Source organism: Aotus nancymaae, unplaced genomic scaffold (genome assembly GCF_030222135.1).
Source record: "Aotus nancymaae isolate 86718 unplaced genomic scaffold, 86718_ANA_hifiasm-v0.15.2.pri h1tg000072l, whole genome shotgun sequence".
Lineage (NCBI taxonomy): Eukaryota > Metazoa > Chordata > Mammalia > Primates > Aotidae > Aotus > Aotus nancymaae.
In genome coordinates this window covers 2,434,473-2,453,925 of record NW_026988487.1, presented here as the reverse complement: position 1 = coordinate 2,453,925, position 19,453 = coordinate 2,434,473, and the positions used below count along the sequence as shown (strand labels likewise).

General features: G+C 46.7%; 1 protein-coding gene across 1 annotated transcript in view; it reads right to left on the bottom strand.

The window, feature by feature from the left end:
• Positions 1–19,453, bottom strand: part of B4GALNT2 (beta-1,4-N-acetyl-galactosaminyltransferase 2 (SID blood group)) — a 62,633-nt gene that overhangs the window by 19,756 nt on the left and 23,424 nt on the right. The window contains 8 exon segments of the mRNA XM_064367457.1: positions 5,871–6,008; positions 6,585–6,785; positions 12,987–13,129; positions 13,131–13,251; positions 13,419–13,721; positions 14,001–14,062; positions 14,144–14,218; positions 14,426–14,567. Of these exon segments, the coding sequence (XP_064223527.1) occupies positions 5,871–6,008; positions 6,585–6,785; positions 12,987–13,129; positions 13,131–13,251; positions 13,419–13,721; positions 14,001–14,062; positions 14,144–14,218; positions 14,426–14,567 (1,185 nt within the window).

Below are 19,453 nucleotides of genomic sequence, written 5' to 3'. Positions count from 1 at the left end.
TGGCTCACACCTGTAATCCCGGCACTTTGGAGGCTGAGGCGGGTGGATCACGAGGTCAAGAGATCGAGACCATCCTGGTCAACATGGTGAAACCCCGTCTCTACTAAAAATACAAAAAAAAAAAAAAATTAACTGGGCATGGTGGCGCATGCCTGTAATCCCAGCTACTCAGGAGGCTGAGGCAGGAGAATTGCCTGAACCCAGGAGGCGGAGGTTGCGGTGAGCCGAGATCGCGCCATTGCACTCCAGCCTGGGTAACAAGAGCGAAACTCCGTCTCAAAAAAAAAAAAAAAAAATACAAAAAGTAGCCAGATGTGGTGGCACACACCTGTAATCCCAGCTACTTGGGAGGCTGAGGTGACAGGATCACTTGAACTTGGGAGGTGGAGGTTGCTCATAGCGAGCCAAGATTGTGTCACTGCACTCCAGCCTGGCAACAGAGCAAGACTCTGTCTCAAAAAAAAAAACAAAAGCCAGGGGCGATGGCTCACGCCTGTAATCCCAGCACTTTGGGATGCTGAGGTGGGTGGATCATGAGGTCAGAAGTTTGAGACCAGACTGGCCAGTGTGGTGAAACCCCATCTCTACTGAAAATACAAAAAATTAGCTGGACATGGTGGCACGCACCTGTAGTCCCAGCTACTCAGGAGGCTGAGGCAGGAGAATTGCTTGAACCCGGCAGGCAGAGGTTGTAGTGAGCTGAGATCATACCACTGCACTCCAGTCTGGGCAACAAAGAAAAACTCGGTCTCAAAAAAAAACACACCACAAAACAACAATGAAGAACAGTGTTCTCTCTGAGTCAAATGTCCATTCTGTGGCCCATAGAATGTATTCACAAGTTGTGTGTGAACTCAAGAGTTCAATTCAAAGCTCAATGGTATTGAGCTACATTGGTACTGAATACTTAATAGTATTAAATACTATTAGCTTGTCAGAGATATGGTAGGCCTTAGAGGGGAGAGCAGCTTCCGTTATGAGAGTTGAGAAAGGAATAGTCAGAAAGTAACATTCAAAGTCCAGCCCCATCTCTGGTACTGAACAGGTGGCATCTACATTGATGAGGAAAGAGCTCTACTATTAAAGTTAAGAAAGCGAGATGTAGAAAGTTTGTACAGTACACTGTAATTCTGCTTTCTGAAGTGGAGTATATGTGCATGTGTGTACATTTATTTGTATATGTGATGGGAGAGGCATGAATAGTGGTGGTAAATGTTTAACAACGGGCTTTTGAGGCGGGGGAGGTTGGGGGGCCCTGGTATGTAGTGTCTGCCAATTTCTATGGTGTAAATACTCACACCATGGCTGATTTCAAGCTACCAATGTAATGTCACTGAATGTGGAGTTGGAAGAGAGAAACACATTAGGTCACTGTTTCTCTCTCCCTCTCTCTCTTTTTTTTTTTTTTTTTTGAGATTGAGTCTTACTCTGTCACCCAGGCTGAAGTACAGTGGTGTGATCTCAGCTCACTGCAACCTCCTCCTCCCAGGTTCAAGCAATTCTCCTTTCTCAGCCTCCCAAGTAGCTGGGACTACAGGTGCACACCATGACACCGGGCTAATTTTTATGTTTTTAGTAGAGGCGAGGTTTCACCATATTGGTCAGGCTGGTCTCGAACTCCTGACCTCAGGTGATCCACCCACCTCAGCCTCCCAAAGTTCTGGGATTACAGGTATGAGCCACTGCGCCTGGTCTATAATCTCTCTACCATGTAGATAAGCTAGTGATTTGGCTGGATGGTCAGGGAATTGGAAGAAGCATGATTAGAAAAATGGTGACAAAGAAATTTGGGGAAGAAGTATGTGGATGGACCTCGCTGAGTGGTCAAAACTGAAGATACTTGTATTCCATGTGAGTGCTCACCAATGGGTGACCTCCTCAGAGGAGGAGTTTAATAATCAAGTGGATAGGATGACCTGTTCTGTGGACACCACTCAGCCTCTTTCTCCAGTCACCCCTGTCATTGCCCAAAGAGCCCATGAATAAAGTGGCCATGGTGGCAGGGACAGAGCTTATGCATGGGCTCAGCAACATGGACTTCTACTCACCAAGGCTGACCTGGCTATGGCCACTGCTGAGTGCCCAATTTACCAGCAGCAGAAACCAACACTGAGCCCCTCGATATGGCACCATTCCTCAGGGTAGTCAGCCAGCTACCTGGTTGCAGGTTGATTATATTGGGCCTCTCCCATCTTGAAAAGGGCAGAGGTTTGTCCTCATTGGAATAGACACTTACTACAGATATAGATTTGCCTATCCTGTACCCAAGGCTTCTGCCAAGACTACCATCTGTGGTCTCGTGGAATACCTTCTCCACCATCATGGTATTCTACACAGCATTACCTCTGACCAAGGCACTCACTTTATGGCTAAAGAAGTGTGGCAGTGGGCTCATGCTCATGGAATTCTCTGGTCTTACCATGTTCCCCATCATCCTGAAGCAGCTAGATTGGTAGAACGGTGGAATGGCCTTTTGAAGTCACAATTATAATGCCACTAGGTGACAAAACTTTGCAGGGCTGGGGCAGAGTTCTCAAGAAGGCCATGTGTATGCTCTGAATCAGCATCCAATATATGGTACTGCTTTTCCCACAGCCAGGATTCATGGGTCCCGGAATCAAAGGGTGGAAGTGGCACCACTCACCATCACCCCTAGTGATCCACTAGCAACATTTTTGCTTCCTGTTCCCGAGACATTACGTTCTGCTGGCCTACCTTGGTTCCAGTGGAGGAATGCTGCCACCAGGATACACAACAATGATTCCATTAAACTAGAAGTTAAGATTGCCACCTGGATACTTCGGGCTCCTCCTACCTTTAAGTCAACAGGCTAAGAAGGAAGTTGCAGTGTTGGCTGGGGTGATGACTTGTACTATCAAGATGAAATCAGTCTACTCCTCCACAATGGAAGTAAGGAAGAATACACGTGGAATACAGAAGATCCATTATGGCGTCTCTTAGTATTACCATGCCCTGTGATTAAGTTCAATGGGAAACTACGATAGCTCAATCCAGGGCTATTGTATGTACAAATGACTCAGATCCTTCAGGAATGAAGGTTTGCGTCACTCTACCAGGAAAAAAAACATGACTTGCTGAGGTGCTTGCAAGTGATCTGCCCGCCTCAGCCTTCCAAAGTGCTGGGATTACAGGCATAAGCCAAGCGGCCGAATGGAGCTAGGTATTATTGGCCTCCCCATTTTACAGAGATTAAGCAGTTTGCTCAAGATCACCTTGCTGGCAGGTAGAGGATGCAGGACCTGAATGCAGCCAGTCAGCTTCCACAGCAGCACTGTTAACTACTGAAGCCAGTTGCTCCTCACAAGCAAGGTGCACCAGGGTTGAAATCCATGCCGGCATCACCTATGTATTCCACTGGCTGTCCAGCTTTCAACACCCACTGATGGAGATGGTGTCTCTATCTGTCTTCCGGGGAGCCTTCCACTTGCATGTAATTTGGAGGGTAGTGGCTGCTATGGTTTGAGTGTGTTCCCTAAATTTCATGTGTTAGAAACTTAATCCCCAAATTCATATGTTGTTTAAAGGTAGGGGCCATTGGGAGGTAATTAGGATAAGGTCATCAGGTGGAGACCCCATGATGGGACTGCTGGTTTTTGTTGTTGTTGTTGTTTTGAGATGGAGTCTCACTCTGTCACCTAGACTGGAGTGAGTGCAGTGGTCCAATCTCAGCTCACTGCAACCTCCACCTCCAGGTTCAAGTGAGTCTACTGCCTCAGTCTCCCAAGTAGCTGGAACTACAGGCACCCACCACCATGCCCCAGCTAATTTTTATACTTTTAGTAGAGATGGGGTTTCGCCATGTTGCCCAGGCTGGTCTCAAACTCCTGACCTCAGGTTATCCACCCACCTTGGCCTCTCAAAGTGTTGGAATTACAGGCATGAGCCACCGTGCCCAGCCAAAGGACTGGTGGTTTTATAAGAAGAGAGACCTCAGCTGATGCACATGCTCTTGCCCTCTCACTATGTGATACCTTCCACTATGTTATGATGTAGCAGGAAGCCTTCACCAGACGCCAGCACCATGCTGTTAGACTTCTCAGCCTCCAGAATCGTAAGCTAAATAAACTTAGTTTTTCTTTATACATTACCCAGTCTGTGATATTCTGCTATAGCAACAGAAAACGGACTAAGACGGTGGCTAGCTTCAAAAATCAAACCTGGAGGGGTCTGATGCACCCTTTCCCTTCCTTTTGATTCATGAGTTAGGCTCGGTCAATTGAGCACTAAGGTAGTGACCTGGGTCAGTTCATTGCAGAAGCAATGACAATATGGGGACCAGATGGCCCTGGAGCCTGGCCAGTTCTTCAGTGCTCCTTTAGTTCTTACTTGATTTCCCAGCCTGGTTATCCTACCACCTATGGATTTGGTAAGGCCCCAGCATCCTTCCAACAAATTCCCTTTAGATACAAGCCAGCAGAATCAAGTTCTGCTCTTTTCTTTTTTTTTTTCTTTTTCTTTTCTTTTCTTTTTTTCTTTAGGTGAAGTCTCACTCTGTTGCCCAGGCTGGAGTGCAGTGGCACAATCTTGGCTCATTGCAACCTCCACCTCCTGGGTTCAAGTGTTTCTCCTGCCTCAGCCTCCCAAGTAGCTGGATTACAGGCATGTACCACCATGCCTGGCTAATTTGTGTATTTTTAGTAGAGATGGGGTTTCACCATGTTGGCCAGGCTGGTCTCAAACTCCTGACCTCAAGTGATCCACCCACCTCAGTCTCCCAAAGTACTGGGGTTATAGGGGTGAGCCACCACACCCAGTCAAGTTCTGCCCTTTTTCAATCAACAATCCTGGTTGTTACACCTAAGTGTTGACACCACTTGTAATTTAAAACAAAGTGATACACTCCTTGCACATAACACAGGGATAGTATGTTCTCAACATATACATGAATAAAATAGGGTAACTTGATGATGACTACACAATCACCTGCTGTGATAGCTTCAGTGCGTGGAGGCTGTACCACCAGATGTTTCAAACTATCTAGATTCCTTTTTGTTTTGTTTTGTTTGTGTTTGTGTTAGAGACAGATTTTCAATCTGTTGCCCAGGCTGGAATGGAGTGGTGTGACCACGGCTCACTGCAGCTTCAATTTCCTGGGCTCAAGTGATCCCCTCACTTCAGGCTTCTGAGTAGCTGGGATTACAGGCATGCACCATCATGCCCTGCTAATTTAAATTTTTTTTTGTAGAGATGGGGTCTCACTATATTGCCCAAGCTGTTCTCAAACTCCTGGGCTCTAGCAATCCTCCCATCTTGACCTCCCGAAGTGCTAGAATTACAGACATGTGTCACCAACCCCAGCTTTTTCTTTTTTTTTGTTATGAAATGTTTTATACATACAACGTTCTGTAAATCTTCATTTAAGGATGATTTCCTTAATTCCTTCTTTTTGTTTCATTCCTAATAGTTCCTCCCCAGGGACCCTTGCAAGAGCGAGAGTTCCTTCCTGCTTTTTCTCTTAAGAATCATACCCTCGGCCGGGCGCGGTGGCTCAAGCCTGTAATCCCAGCACTTTGGGAGGCCGAGGTGGGTGGATCACGAGGTCAAGAGATCGAGACCATCCTGGTCAACATGGTGAAACCCTGTCTCTACTAATACAAAAAATTAGCTGGGCATGGTGGCGCGTGCCTGTAGTCCCAGCTACTCAGGAGGCTGAGGCAGGAGAATTGCCTGAACCCAGGAGGCGGAGGTTGCGGTGAGCCGAGATCGCGCCATTGCACTCCAGCCTGGGTAAAAAGAGCGAAACTCCGTCTCAAAAAAAAAAAAAAAAAAAAAAAAGAATCATACCCTCAGGACGTAGAGAGAGCTTTTGCTCCATCTCGGAACCCAAGAGCCTTCATGGCCTGCATTACCTCCTCTGAAAGTGTTCAAATTCAGCCTGTCTCCTCGCGTTCACCGCTGGGAGGTCGCTCTGGCCATAGGCATCCTTAAAGTTGTAACTTCCCTGCTCTTGGTTGGCTTCACATTTGCACTGATTTTTCGGGAACAGCCTGAAACAAGCAAGAGGACTGTAAATATGGATTGGGTGGGTAGGCTGGTGGGTGAGAGGAAACCTGAGTTCTCATCCAATGTGCAGTTTACCCTGAAAATCTTCTTTCCTACACCCAACAATTCTGAGATGAGACCCTAGAATCCCCTGCAGTGGTCCCTCACAGAGACAAAGGGAGGGACGGAAGCAGGGACAGAGGAAGGCTGAAGACTCCTCCTCTCTTGCATTATCCCCTGCACCTAACTTCTTTAAATCTGAGATCACATGACTGTCTGTTGTATCTCACCCCACCATAAAAGGAGGGCAGAGGGACAGCGAAGCAGCATCTTTGCTGCAGTTTTGGTCAAAAAACTACAGGCTCTCCAAAGTTTTAAGGGATTTTGCTGGCTGCTATAGAGAACATAGACTGCTCTGTGGACCAGTCCTTTTCCTGGCTCGCAGTCACCTGTGCATTCAGCACAGGTTTAGGAAAGCAAGGGTACCATCTGTAAAATGTGCACAGTAGGGCACAGTACCCCAGAGGAGGAGCAAGGAAGATGTGTGCACTAAGGTGAAAGAGAGAACACTAGTCTCTCACCAGATTCCATCGTAGGTAAAGAGGTTCCTGAGATGTTCCTCCGGCAGAAGCTTCAGCTTCTGGACACCCTGAGCAGGACTTGCGAGCTCTGGCTTGAGGCTGCTAAACACTGCTTGAAGGGACACGCCTCTGAGCATAAATCCAACAATGCTAAGTCCCAAGATTATGAACGATATCTTGAGGAGCAGCAGAAATCTCAAGCTGTTGGGACACAAAAGAACCAATTATGTTGAAATCTTTTTTCTTGATTATATGATGTTGTGTTGTTAACTTGAAGCAGATTTCTGCTTTCATTATGTTTTCTGACTTGTTGGCTTATAGAAACCTGCGTAGGGTAGGGTTAAAAGTATGATCTGGTTTTGAATTCTGCATCCATCATTACCAATAGAGCAGGTTACTTCTCCTATTTAAGCTTCAGCTATCTTGTCTGTTAATTGGGTGGAGTAATAAAACTTCTCTTGGCCAGGCGTGGTGGTTCACACCTATAATCACAGCACTTTGGGAGTAAATACTTTTTCTTGATTATAGAATGTATATGAGACTGTTAACTTCAGGAAAAATGTAAGCTAAACATATAGCTTATATCGGTCACTAAAATTGATTTCTGATAAACAGAGGAAGAAAGAATCAAGTTGCGACAAAGGGACTCAGAAAAATTACAAATAAAAGGATAGACAAAAACATCCAGGAAAAAAAAAAGGCTAGTAATGTTAATGTCAGCACAGCTAAATTCAAAGCAATAAAAAATAGTATTAAATAGGGCAAAAACACCACTTATAGTGATCAAATGCATGACACCAAAACAGATAGCTGTGAACTTTATCCACTAATAATAGCATTAAAGAACACAAAGCAAAAAATGGCAAGATATGAAAGAAGGAAGAGAAATAAAAGATAGTCATGAATGCTAACATGTCTAGCTTGATCAAGTCTCAAAAATATTTTAAAGCAGCAGAACAACAAAATGATATAATTTGTATTCTGTTAAAGAGCTCGTAGAACATTTATAAAAATTGGTCACATATTAGGACACAAAGAAAACTGTAATAAAGTAGAAATAATTCAGATCCTACATTCTGACAATGCAATTCCAACGTAACCTGGCTGGGCATAGTAGCTCATGCCTATAATCTGAGAACTTTGGGAGACTAGGCAGGAAGCTCACTTGAAGCCAGGAGTTCAGGACCAGCCTTGGCAACAAAGCGGGACCCTGTCGCTACAAAAAATTGAAAAATAGCTAGGCACCTATAATCCCAGTTGCTCAGGAGGCTGAGGCAGGAGGATCCCTTGAGCCCAGGAGTTCAAGGCTGTAGCGAGCCATGATCATACCACTGCATTCCAGCCTGGGCGACTGAGTGAGACCCCATCTCTAAAAAAATAATAGGCTGGGCATGGTGGCTCACACCTGTAATCCTTTTGGGAGACCAAGGCAGGTGGACTGCTTGAGCTCAAGAGTTTGAGACTGGCAACATGGTGAATGTCTCTACTGAAAAAAAATAGCCAGGTATGGTGGCACAGGCCTGTGGTCCCAGCTACTTGGGAGGCTGAGGTGGGAGAATCACTTCAGCCTCCACCCTTCAGGTTGGCAGAGGTTATAGTGAGTCAAGCACCACTGCACTCCAGCCTGGGTGTCAGAGGGAGACTCTGTCTCAAAAAAAAAAAAAAAAGAAAGAATGTCTACTGCTGTTATCTAACATTGTCATGGAAGTGCTAATCAATGCAGTAAGACTAGCTTATGGAATAAAAAGATATAAATAACAAAAAGGGAAATAAAATTCATTATTTACAGATGAAATAATTACATATTCAGAAAACTAAAATGTATTAGATGAGAAACTATTAGTAAGATTTTAGTAGGGTATCTGGTGACAAAATAAATAAAAAATTAATAATGATAGTTATCTAATGACCACTTAGTATGTTCTAGACCCTCTTCCAAGAGCTTTGTGTGCATTATCTCATTTAATCCTCACAAGAGCATAATAAGAGAAGTTTTATTTATTTTATTTACTTTTTGTTTTGTTTTGAGATGGAGTCTCACTTTGTCGCCGAGGCTGGAGTGCAGTGGTGCGATCTCAGCTCACTGCAAACTCTGCCTCCTGGGTTCAAGTGATTCTCCTGCCTCAGCCTCCTGAGTAGATGAGTAGGGATTACAGGTCCCACCACCATGCCCAGCTATTTTTTGTATTTTTCATGGAGATGGGGTTTCACCATGTTGACCAAGCTGGTCTTGAACTCCTAACCTCCGGTAATTCACCCACCTAGGCCTTCCAAAGTTTTGGGATTATAGGCATGAGCCACCATGCCTGGCTAAGAGAAGTTTTATTACTCCATCCAATTAACAGATAGCTGAAGCTTAAATAGGAGAAGTAACCTGCTCTCTGGGTAATACACAAATTAGTTGGGTGTGGCAGCAGGTGCCTGTAATCCCAGCTACTCCGGAGGCTGAGGCTTGAGAATCACTTGAACCCAGGAGGTAGAGATTGCATCGAGCTGAGATTGTGCCACTGCACTCCAGCCTGGGCAACAAGAGCAAAACTCGGTCTCAAAAATGAATGAATAAATAAATAGCTCAAGATGGATTAAAGGTAAATAATAAAAAATAAAAATAAATAAACTCTACTGTGAGAACTTAAACATCTAAGTAAATAAAGGCACCTTTAAAAAAACCAAACTACTGAATATACATAAAATATAAAATATGAGCCATTAAAAAATTAAAACTTTATTGGACTGTATGCCTGAAATGACACACATCAAGTTCTTAATTGTGGTATGTACCATTCAATGAACACATTTCTATAGTCTTTCTTTTTTCCTTCTTTTTTTTGTAATGATCAATAATTAATTTTATCACTGAACAAATAAAGAATTAAGCAAATTACCACTGTATTAGGGAAATATACGTATGAATAGATTGAGATAACTTTTTTTTATTTTTGGCTAGAATAACTCAATTTTGTAGAGATGTAACTTTACCCTATATTAATCTATAAATTCAGTATAATAACCACATGAATAAAAGCAAAACAAGATTTTCTTTTTTTAGAGCCAGGGTCTCACTATGTTGCCCTATCTGGTCCCAAACTCCTGAACTCAAGTAGTTTGGGACCAGATAGGGCGACATAGTGAGGATTACTCAAGTAATACTCAGCTTTCTGAGTAGCTGGGACCATAGGCACAGAGGCTGGCAGAACAGATTTTTTATCTGTTAAAATGACTCTAAAATTTATTAGCAGTAACACATGAGAATAGCAAGGAAGACATCAAAAATAAGAAGGAGGACTATATTGCTACTGAAGAGCAAATTATTATAAGGCTACAGTTATTAAAAGCATGGTACCAATTCAGGAATAAGCAAGTAAGTGCACGGAATGAACCAAAGTCCAGAAATACTTTGTGTGTGTGTGTAATCTGAGTTTGCACCATCTTTGTCACATATTTCTGTAACATCCTTTTTTTGTTTGTTTGTTTTTGTTTTTGAAACAGAGTCTCTCTCTGTCATCCAGGCTGGAGCACAGTGGCACAGTCTCGGCTCACTGCAGCCTCTGCCTCCTGGGTTCAAGCAATTCTCCTGCCTCAGCCTCCTGAGTAGCTGGGACTATAGGTGCGTGCCACCACGCTTGGCTAATTTTTGTATTTTTAGTACAGACAGGGTTTCACCATGTTGACCAAGCTGGTCTCAAACTCCTGACCACCTTGGCATCCCAAAGTGCTGGGATTACAGGCGTGAGCCACCGTGCCTGGCCTCTATAACATCTTAACTTCTGAATTTTCGAAAATGGTACCCAGAAAAACAAATACATTTAAACTATTCAAGTTACAGAAACTGTCTTAATCCATTCCATGCTGCCATAACAAAATACCATAGGTAAACCACAGAGTAATTTATACAGAAACATTTATTTGGTTCATGGTCCTGGAACACCAGGAAGTCCAAGGGCATGGTTACACAGTTTCAGCTAGATTGTAGAAATGCCTTCCAGTGTTCTATAACATTGTAGGATGAATATAATTACAATAATATATCATTTCAGGCTGGGCACTGTGGCTCATGCCTGTAATCCCAGCACCTTGGGAGGCTGAGGCAGGTGGATCATTTAAGGTCAGGAGTTCGAGACCAGCTTGGCCAACATAATGAGACCCTGTCTCTACTAAAAATACAAAAATACTTTCCAGGTGTGTGGCGTACGCCTATAATCCCAGTTACTGAGGAGGCTGAGGCAGGGGAATTGCTTGGAGCAGGGAGGTGGAGGCTGCAGTTGTGGGGATCGCTCCAGCGTAGAGACCCCTAAGTGTCTCCGCCATAATGGAGTTTGAGCCCAGACACATTTCTCCCCTCCTGGATGCAGTCGAGCTAAGGGAAAGAAGGAAGTGCAAGAAGTTTGATTTTGCAGAAGTTTATTTCTGGCTCACTGATCTAACAGTTTGGCTGGGTGAAGGCTGTGTGGTTTCTCTGCGCGTTGTATTTCTTGAAGTTTATGTTCTGGGCTAGTTTTTATGACTCTGTTACCAGGTACTCACTGAAGCTTGTGACTATTCATATAACATTTGAAATTGTTACCTTTAAGATTTATACCTTGGTTTGACTGTTGTAAAATGTAATCTTGTTTCTGTGTTTTCGATTATCAGATAAGTAGAAAAGGTCACCTGTTTGTTTTATGACTTCTTGATCAATCTTTATGACAGTTGATTGTACGCTTCTCCTTTTACTAGTTTTAACTTGAACCCCAGGCTTGCAATGTTGTAACTTTCTCTTCTCCTTTGTTGTAGTAACCTCACTAAGTAACCTGACGTCAGCCACTGCAGGCTAAAGGGTATATAATGAGACCCTGTGCACAAAATAAATTGCTGACTTGGGCAATCCTCGTCAGCCCTCCAGACCCCAAACTGTCCTGTCATTCTTTTCTTCCGCGCACTCTCTCTTCCAGGTATTGGGACCCTCTTGCTGGTAAAGAGACCCCCAGCAGACGTGCCGATCTCACGGACCACAACATGCAGTGAGTCAAGATTGCACCACTGAACTCCAGCCTGAGCAACAGAGCGAGACTCTGTCTAAAAAAAAAAAAATTACAAAAATTAGCTGGGTATGGTGGTGCGAGCCTGTAATCCTAGCTACTGGGGAGGCTGAGGAAAATCGCTTAAACCCGGAAAGCGGAGGTTGCAGAGAGCTGAGATCGTGCCACTGCACTCTAGCCTGGGCGACTGAGCATGACTCCACCTCAAAATAATAATAATAATATCATATAGTTTCAAATAGCTAGGAGGAGGATATTGAATGTTTGTTACCAGCACAAAGAAATGATAAACGTTTGAGAAGATGTACATGCTAATTATCCTGATCTGATCACTATGCTATGTGTTTATCACTATATGTATCAAATATCACTATGTACCTCATGAATATGTACAATTATTTGTCAATTAAAAGGAAACTGCAGACCTTTTGTGCATGATTCCACAGGTGGGGGAAAAGTCAAATTTGCCAGGGACTTGCCAGCTTTACATTTGTTGGCATCTGTGTCAGGCATCCCAGCTTCCTCCTGAGTCACCCATTAAGGAATGTGGAAGTGAGGGAAGTTGGAGAATGGAAACACTGGAATGAACGCCTTAGCCAGGGATGTGGATGGATGCAAAGCTGCCTTCCTTTCCTCCATTCTGCCAATCCTCTGTTCAACGTGTGCCCCCTTTTTTTTTAATAGAGTCTAACTCTGTGGCCCAGGCTGGAGTGCAACGGAGCAATCTCGGCTCACTGCAACCTCTGCCTTCCGCGTTAAAGCCATTTTCCTGCTTCAGCCTCCAAGTAGCTGGGATTACAGGTGCCACCACACCCAGCTACCACCACACCCGGCTACCACACCTGGCTAATTTTTGTATTTTAGTAGAGAGGGGGTTTCACCTTGTTGGCTAGGCTGGTCTTGAAGTCCTGAGCTCAAGTCATCAGCCGCCTCGGCCTCCCAGAGTGCTGGGATTAGATGTGTGAGCCACCGAGCCCGGCCAAACGTGTTCTTTTTCATGCTTACAAGATGTCACGCCACAAACATGTTTTTGCATTTTTGTAAGATGAATTCTTTGTCAATGTTTAACGATTGTTTTAGAGTTTTGAAAAATACAAACAAAATTAACTTTGGGGATAAAAGAACATAAAATGTATTTCCGATCCTTCTTCGTAGCTTATAAAAATTAATTTAGACTTTTAAATCTACTTTCCCCCGTTAATTATTTTATCACTCTGTACAGGCTCTTTAGCGTGCGGGGCCACACAACCGCCACTCACTCTGCCCTGAGGTGAACGCCTGGATCTGAAAACCGACTTTTCCCTGACTCCACTCGGACCGTGGAGGAAACCAAGCCGCCCAGCTCCCCTACTGTCCGGAGCCCGCTGTCCCCGCGCCCGTGCACCCACATACCCCTCCCTGACCGCGGCTCCTCCCGTGGGCAGCAAAGGGGCCCCAGGCCGGGTCAGCGCTTCTGAGTTCCAAGCAGAGATCCCCGACCCCCGCACTCCCGAGCCGATTCCCACACTCGGGCGTCCCGGAGACAGACACATTCCCGGCCGCGATAGGCCATCTCCACGTGGAATTTGCCCACGTAAAAGCCAGGGTTCCCCGTTCCTGGGGGCGCAGAGTTCGTTTCGCACGCGCTGTCACCTCGCCTCTGCAACCACCTATGCAAGGAACCGGTTGGACAGACTGCAATCGCCCGCTCCCCGGGCTCTGGCGTCTGCGGCGCGGGCATCTGCCTGCTCTGCAGACGCCAGACAGGACCCGCCGCGCTCCTGGCTCCCTCGCGAAGTTTCGCCTCTCGCCCCCACTCTGCCCCGAGGACACTCACCTGCCCGAAGTCATCCCGAATCCCGCCGCCCTCCGACGGCCGGCCCTCGCGGAGCCTAGCAGCACGGCCGCCGACTGCCCCGTCCTGGCACTGACCCGGGCCAATTGTCGGGCCAGCAGGGCAGGTGCAGGAAGGTTGGGGCAGTCCCCGCCCTCGTCACCCACCGCCCGCCCACGCCCTAGGTATTTCTGTGGCCCAGCCTGGCGCCGACGCATCCAAGCATCATTGTCGTGGTTTGGGGACCACCGGACCCCGCGGCGCACAGCCCCGCCAGTGGCCCGCGCCCAGGAGAACTCCAGAAGGCTACAAGGATGACCACCGCCCCTGCGTGGGACACTCGTTAGGTAAGCAGTGAGCCCCGCGCTAAGCGTTTCATCTACGCGGCGTCATCGATTCGTCACAATAGCCCTACCAGGTGAGGACAGTTATTAGCCCCACTTTTCAGACGAGCAAGCTGAGGCAAAGTGGGGTAACCCTCTGGAAAGTGCAGACGCAGGATTCGAACCGAGTCTGGGTGACCCGAAGCTCGACAGTCGAGCATTTTCTGTCCCTCGAACTCGGAGCTAAGTTATAAGACGCTACTGCTCGCCTCCAGACCCTCCGGACTCTACTGCGTGCGTGGTCCAAGCTGAGTCCCCGAACTTCTGGGTGGAAAGGGGTGGGCGAGATGGGGCAGGGAGGCCCACGTGACCCGGAGTTGGTCGCGTCTCCCTTCACTCGCCCACCAGGAGCAGCGAGCGGCGTCCCCTGCGCTTCCCGCCCCGAGTCCCCGTCCTTTCCCCGGCCTGCCGGAGCCGGTCCTAGAACCGCAGGGTCAGCCGCGATCTAGCCCAGCGCCAGCGCGGCAATCCGGCCCCCGACCTTCTCTCCTGACCGCCCCCCACCCCAGCGCTCCATCTCTACTCTGGACCTTTCTCCTCCGCCACCGGCGATCCGGCTTCTCTCTCCCGCTTTTAGAAAAACACAATCTCCGCGCCCACCCTCTAGTCTATCACCGCTGCCACTACCTTTCCTTCCCCGCTACGCTGCGTCCACTCGCCCTCCAACCTCGCGGCCTTTACCCACCCGCAGCTCACGCTGGGGGTCGCTAAATTCGCCTTTGGTCCCACCTCCACCCTCCACGTCACCCCACACTCCACCTGAACTGTCCTGGCAAAAGATCCCAGGGACCGGAAAGCTGAGGTGTGGCTGAATCACTCTAACAGGCAGGGACCCGTGCGGCCACAAAACACCTGTGTGCCTGGAAGAAGAGTCTGTTGAACTTAAGATGAAATTAGATTTGCCGGACCTTTTTCATAAACCAGGCTCAGTGCTTCCCATGGCTCATCTCAAGCATGACTATATTGTAGTCTAATGACCCAGCTGTGGCAAATACAAGAATTTATTTTTTGAAACTGTCACCCAGGCTGGAGTGCAATGGTGTAATCATAGCTCATAGCCTCGACTTCCAGCACTCAAGTGATTCTCCCACCTCAGCCATCTGAGTAGCTAGGACTACAGGCACCCACCACCACACCTGGCTAATTAAATAATAATAATGATTTGTAGAGAGGAGGTCTCACTATGTTGCCCAGGCTGGTCTTGAACTCCTGAGCTCAAGCAATCGTCCTGCCTCAGCCTCCCAAAGTGCTAGGATTGCAGGTGTGCGCCACCATGACTGCCAAGAATCTTTAAATATGGTGTGCAAAATGCATGCAAAATGGGGCCAGGTGCAGTCTCATGTGTATAATCCCAGCACTTTGGGAGACTGAGGCAGGTTGGTCATTTGAGGTCAGGAGTTCGAGACCAGCCTGGCCAACATGATGAAACCCCGTCTCTACTAAAGATACAAAAATTTAGCCGGGTATGGTGGTGGACACCTGTAATCCCAGCTAATCGAGAGGCTGAGGCATGAGAATCGTTTGAACCCCGGTGGCAGAGGTGGCAGTGAGCTGAGATTTCGACACTACGCTCCATCCTAGTTGACAGAGAGTGACTAAGTCTCAAAAAAAAAAAAAAACCGTGCAAAATGGGCAGTGTTTTTGTTTGTTTGTTTGTTTTTGAGACAGAGTCTGGGAAAGTGCATCTGGGAAAAGAGTAGAAGGGAAGGCCAGTGTGATCTACAGCTTTGGTGCAGGTAAGTCCCAAATTCAGGTCTGAGCTCCTCAGCAGCCTGCAGAAAAAGGGAGTCCCTCAGAAGGGAGTTCTAATGTAGCAATTGCAGATAACTATTTTCCAGCTCCAGACTGGAAAAGAGATCCTCTTTTTTTTTTTTTTTTAAATCCTCCAGCCCCCAAGAGATCCTCTTTGACAAGACCAATCAGAAAAGTGTTGTACTGACCATGTGCTTGTAGGGGGAAAAAAAGACATTTGTATAACATCTCCTTGCTTACAAAGGGCTTCCACATGCATTCCCCTCCTTCATTCAGCTCTTGTAATAACACTGCCAGACACTTCTCAGATGTGAAGACTGAGCCTCTTAGAGTATTCATGACTTGTTCAAGCTTTTGTGGCCAGCAATGGGGCTAGAATTTGCACCCAGGAGTTCTGTCTCTAAAGCCAGTGCTGGGCTCCCTCCAACCCCCTGCATCACCAGCTGTTCTTTTTTTTTTAATTGAAATGGAGTTTTGCTCTTGCTTCCCAGGCTGGAGTACAGTGGTGCAATATCTTGGCTCACCACAACCTCCGCCTCCTGGGTTCAAGCAATTCTCCTGCCTCAGCCTCCCCAGTAGCTGGAATTACAGGCATGCGCCACCACGCCCAGCTAATTTTGTATTTTTAGTAGAGATGGGGTTTACATATTTGTCAGGCTGGTCTTGAACTCCTGACCTCAGATGATCTGCCCACCTTGGCCTCCCAGAGTGCTGGGATTACAGGCGTGAGCCACTGCACCTGGCCTGGGTGATTTATTAAGGAAACTTAAAGTGTGGTCTTGGGCACCACAAGGCAGGTAGATCTCCATACTATAACCCCTCAACCCAGAGCTTATATTTTGGGCAAAAAGCATATGTACTCTGGAAGGAATATATAGGTGGCTATAGGCATCACAGCCTTGATTTCTGAATAAGAAGGAAACTTACAATAAATAAGTGTTCATACATAAAGAGTAATACATTAACTAGATTTTTTTTTTTCAGGATGGAGTCTCACTCTATTACCCAGGCTGGAGTGCAGTGGCGCAATCTTGGCTCACTGCAACCTCTGCCTCCCAGGTTCAAGCAATTCTCCTGAGTCAGCCTCTGAAGTAGCTGGAATTACAGGAAAGCACCACCACACCTGGCTCATTTTGTATTTTTAGTACAGGAAGGGTTTCACCATATTGGTCAGGCTGGTCTTGAACTCCTGACCTCAGGTGACCTACCCACCTCAGCCTCTCAAAGTGCTGGGATTACAGGTGTGAGCCACTGTGCCTGGCCCAACTAGACATTTTAGAGGCACTCCTGGGACTTGGTGTTAAGCAGATGGATTTGCATTTAAAATAAAGTCGCTCTTGTCCCCACACCAGCTCTATTTAAGTAGGAAAGTTTTTTTCCATCAGTTATTGTGGTTTGGAAGCAGGGAAGAGGCATAACTCAGGCATAAATCCTGCTTCACATTAGTGTTGTGATGGGTGATGGTGGTTCCAAGGTGAACCCTCTGTGGTTGCTGATCCTCTCTTCCTGCTGTAGGGATGACAGAAGGAAGAGGGAGTGGATTAAAGGAGAGTGTGTTTACTCTTTTTCAGCTTGATCAGGGTTTCTTCATGGCAGAGCTAGCTGTGGCCCCTGACTGTCTAGATCACAGCCAAGCAGCTGCTCTGCTGCTGCCCTGAGTGACAGAGCAGGAATATCACCATTCCAGACAAGCACCGCCATTTTAAAGTTCACCTTGATCAAATTCTTAAGTAACTGGAATCTCCCCTATATTTGGTCATTCCAGCTACTCCCAGTGCCCAGTATACCCACCTCTGGCACTGGTCTTGCTGGGCCAAAGGTCAAACTCTTTTTACCTTTCACCATCAAGCCCCTGTCTACTCATCCCTTGTGGGAGAAGCTTCGAGTGGTACACATAGGACTCAGAGTCAACCAACGGATTCTAGTGCCTTAACTGAGTTTTCTGAAAGTTGTTCCTGGAAGACTGATTAAGCCAGCTTTGCATCTTGGCCCAGTTAAAACAGCACTTCCTACCAACAGAAGGGCTCAGGGAAGAAGAAAGTAGAACAGTTTGTGTCACCCCAACAAGGTGGTGATGCCATTTAGCAACTGCTTGACTCCAGCGGAATGGGACCGTGTCTTATTCCTTGTTCTACTCCCAGAACTTTGCACAGGCCTGGTTCAGAGTAGGCACCATTCATTGACTAAATGAATGATTCCCATGAGTGGTGGGAGTGTTTTCTCACCCACACCATCAGTAACCCTTCCTCTTCCTCAAATCCAGTCTTTACTGAAGCTCAATAAATATATATTGAAAGGAAAAAGATGAAGGCAGCTTTTCAGAGGACTGAAAGAGTAGGGATAAAACATCCCAGCTTCTCATAATCTCATAGAAAAACCAAGTGGTGTCACTTGCTCAGGGATGAGGATTAATCAACAGGTGTGTGGGGTTGGGTCCTCAACCGTGGGGAAGGTTCTGAACAGACTGTGCTAGGATCTCAGTGAAGCATGAAGCTTATTCAAGCTCTCACCTGCTATTCCCTCTCTTCAAAAGACTCCTCCAGGATAGGTGCAGTGGCTCATGCCTGTAATCCCAGAATTTTGGGAGGCCAAGGCGGATGGATCACTTGAGGCCAGGAGTTCAAGACCACCCCGTCTCTACTAAAAATACAAGAAAATTAGCCAGGCGTGGTGTCATGCGCCTGTAGTCCCAGCTACTTAGGAGACTGAGGCAGGAGACTCTCTTGAGCTCGGGAGGTGGAGATTACAGTGAACCAAGATTGCACCTCTGCACTCCAGCTTGGCGTGTAGAGGAGTGAAACAGAGCAAGACTCTTTTAAAAAAAAAAAAAAAAGAGAGAGAGAGAGACTCCTCCACTCACTTGTGCTTCTTTTCTCTGACTTTTATCCTTCTGTCTCTGGTTAAAGGTTAGTTCCTCAAGGAGACCTTTTCTAGCCTCCAGACTAGGTCAGAGTCCTCTGTTCGTGCCCTGACAGCCAGTATCCAGTACCTTCCAGTCACGATACTGATCAGAGTTTGTAGCTGTATATTACTCTGTGTGTTTGTTTGCTGTCTGTTTCACCGTTCCCTGAAAGGCAGTACCACTCCTGTTTTGCTCTCCATTGTATCCCCAGCATAGGGGCTGGCTCATAGTTGGTATTCAAAAACCATCTCATGGAGAAAGGAATGAATGAATTTTATTCTATCATTTGATGCTCAGAACAATCTTGGGTCTTCAGTGTTGTATTTGTCTCACTTTCATATGAGGAAAGTGAAAATTAGAACTCTAAGGGGACACAGAGTGGACTTGGAATCAGTTCCGCTGGATCCAGAGAACACAGCTGCCCTGCTGCCTGGGTGAAGGGGAGGATCCAGGTTAGTGAGAATGGGAGAGATGCAGGGGAGACAGGAAAAAGGTCAGGAAGGGCCAGGGCCAAGTCTGGAACAGTGAGAAAGGGACAGAAGTCCAGGATGCTGCCCAGCTGACTTCAGCCTGACCCTGGGAGTCAAGAAGGATGGGTGAATGGGTGTACACCATTGACATGCACCAGGGCAAAGCTGGTGCAGACTTGAGGAGCTGTGGATTTCCTCTCAATTATCTTCTGAATTATCTTGATGTCTTCAAGAGCAGTGCAATCCTAGTTAAAAGATGAACAGCCAGGCATGGTGGCTCATGCCTGTAATCCCAGCACTTTGGGAGGCCAAGGCAGTTGGATCACCTGAGGTCAGGGGTTCAAGACCAGCCTGACCAACATGGTGAAACCCCATCTCTACTAAAATGCAAAAGTAGCCAGATGTGGTGGCACATGGCTGTAATCCCAGCTACTTGGGAGGCTGAGGCAGAAGAATCGCTTGAAGCTGGGAGGCGGAGACTGCAGTGAGCCAAGATCCCACCATTGCACTCCAGCCTGGGCAACAAGAGCG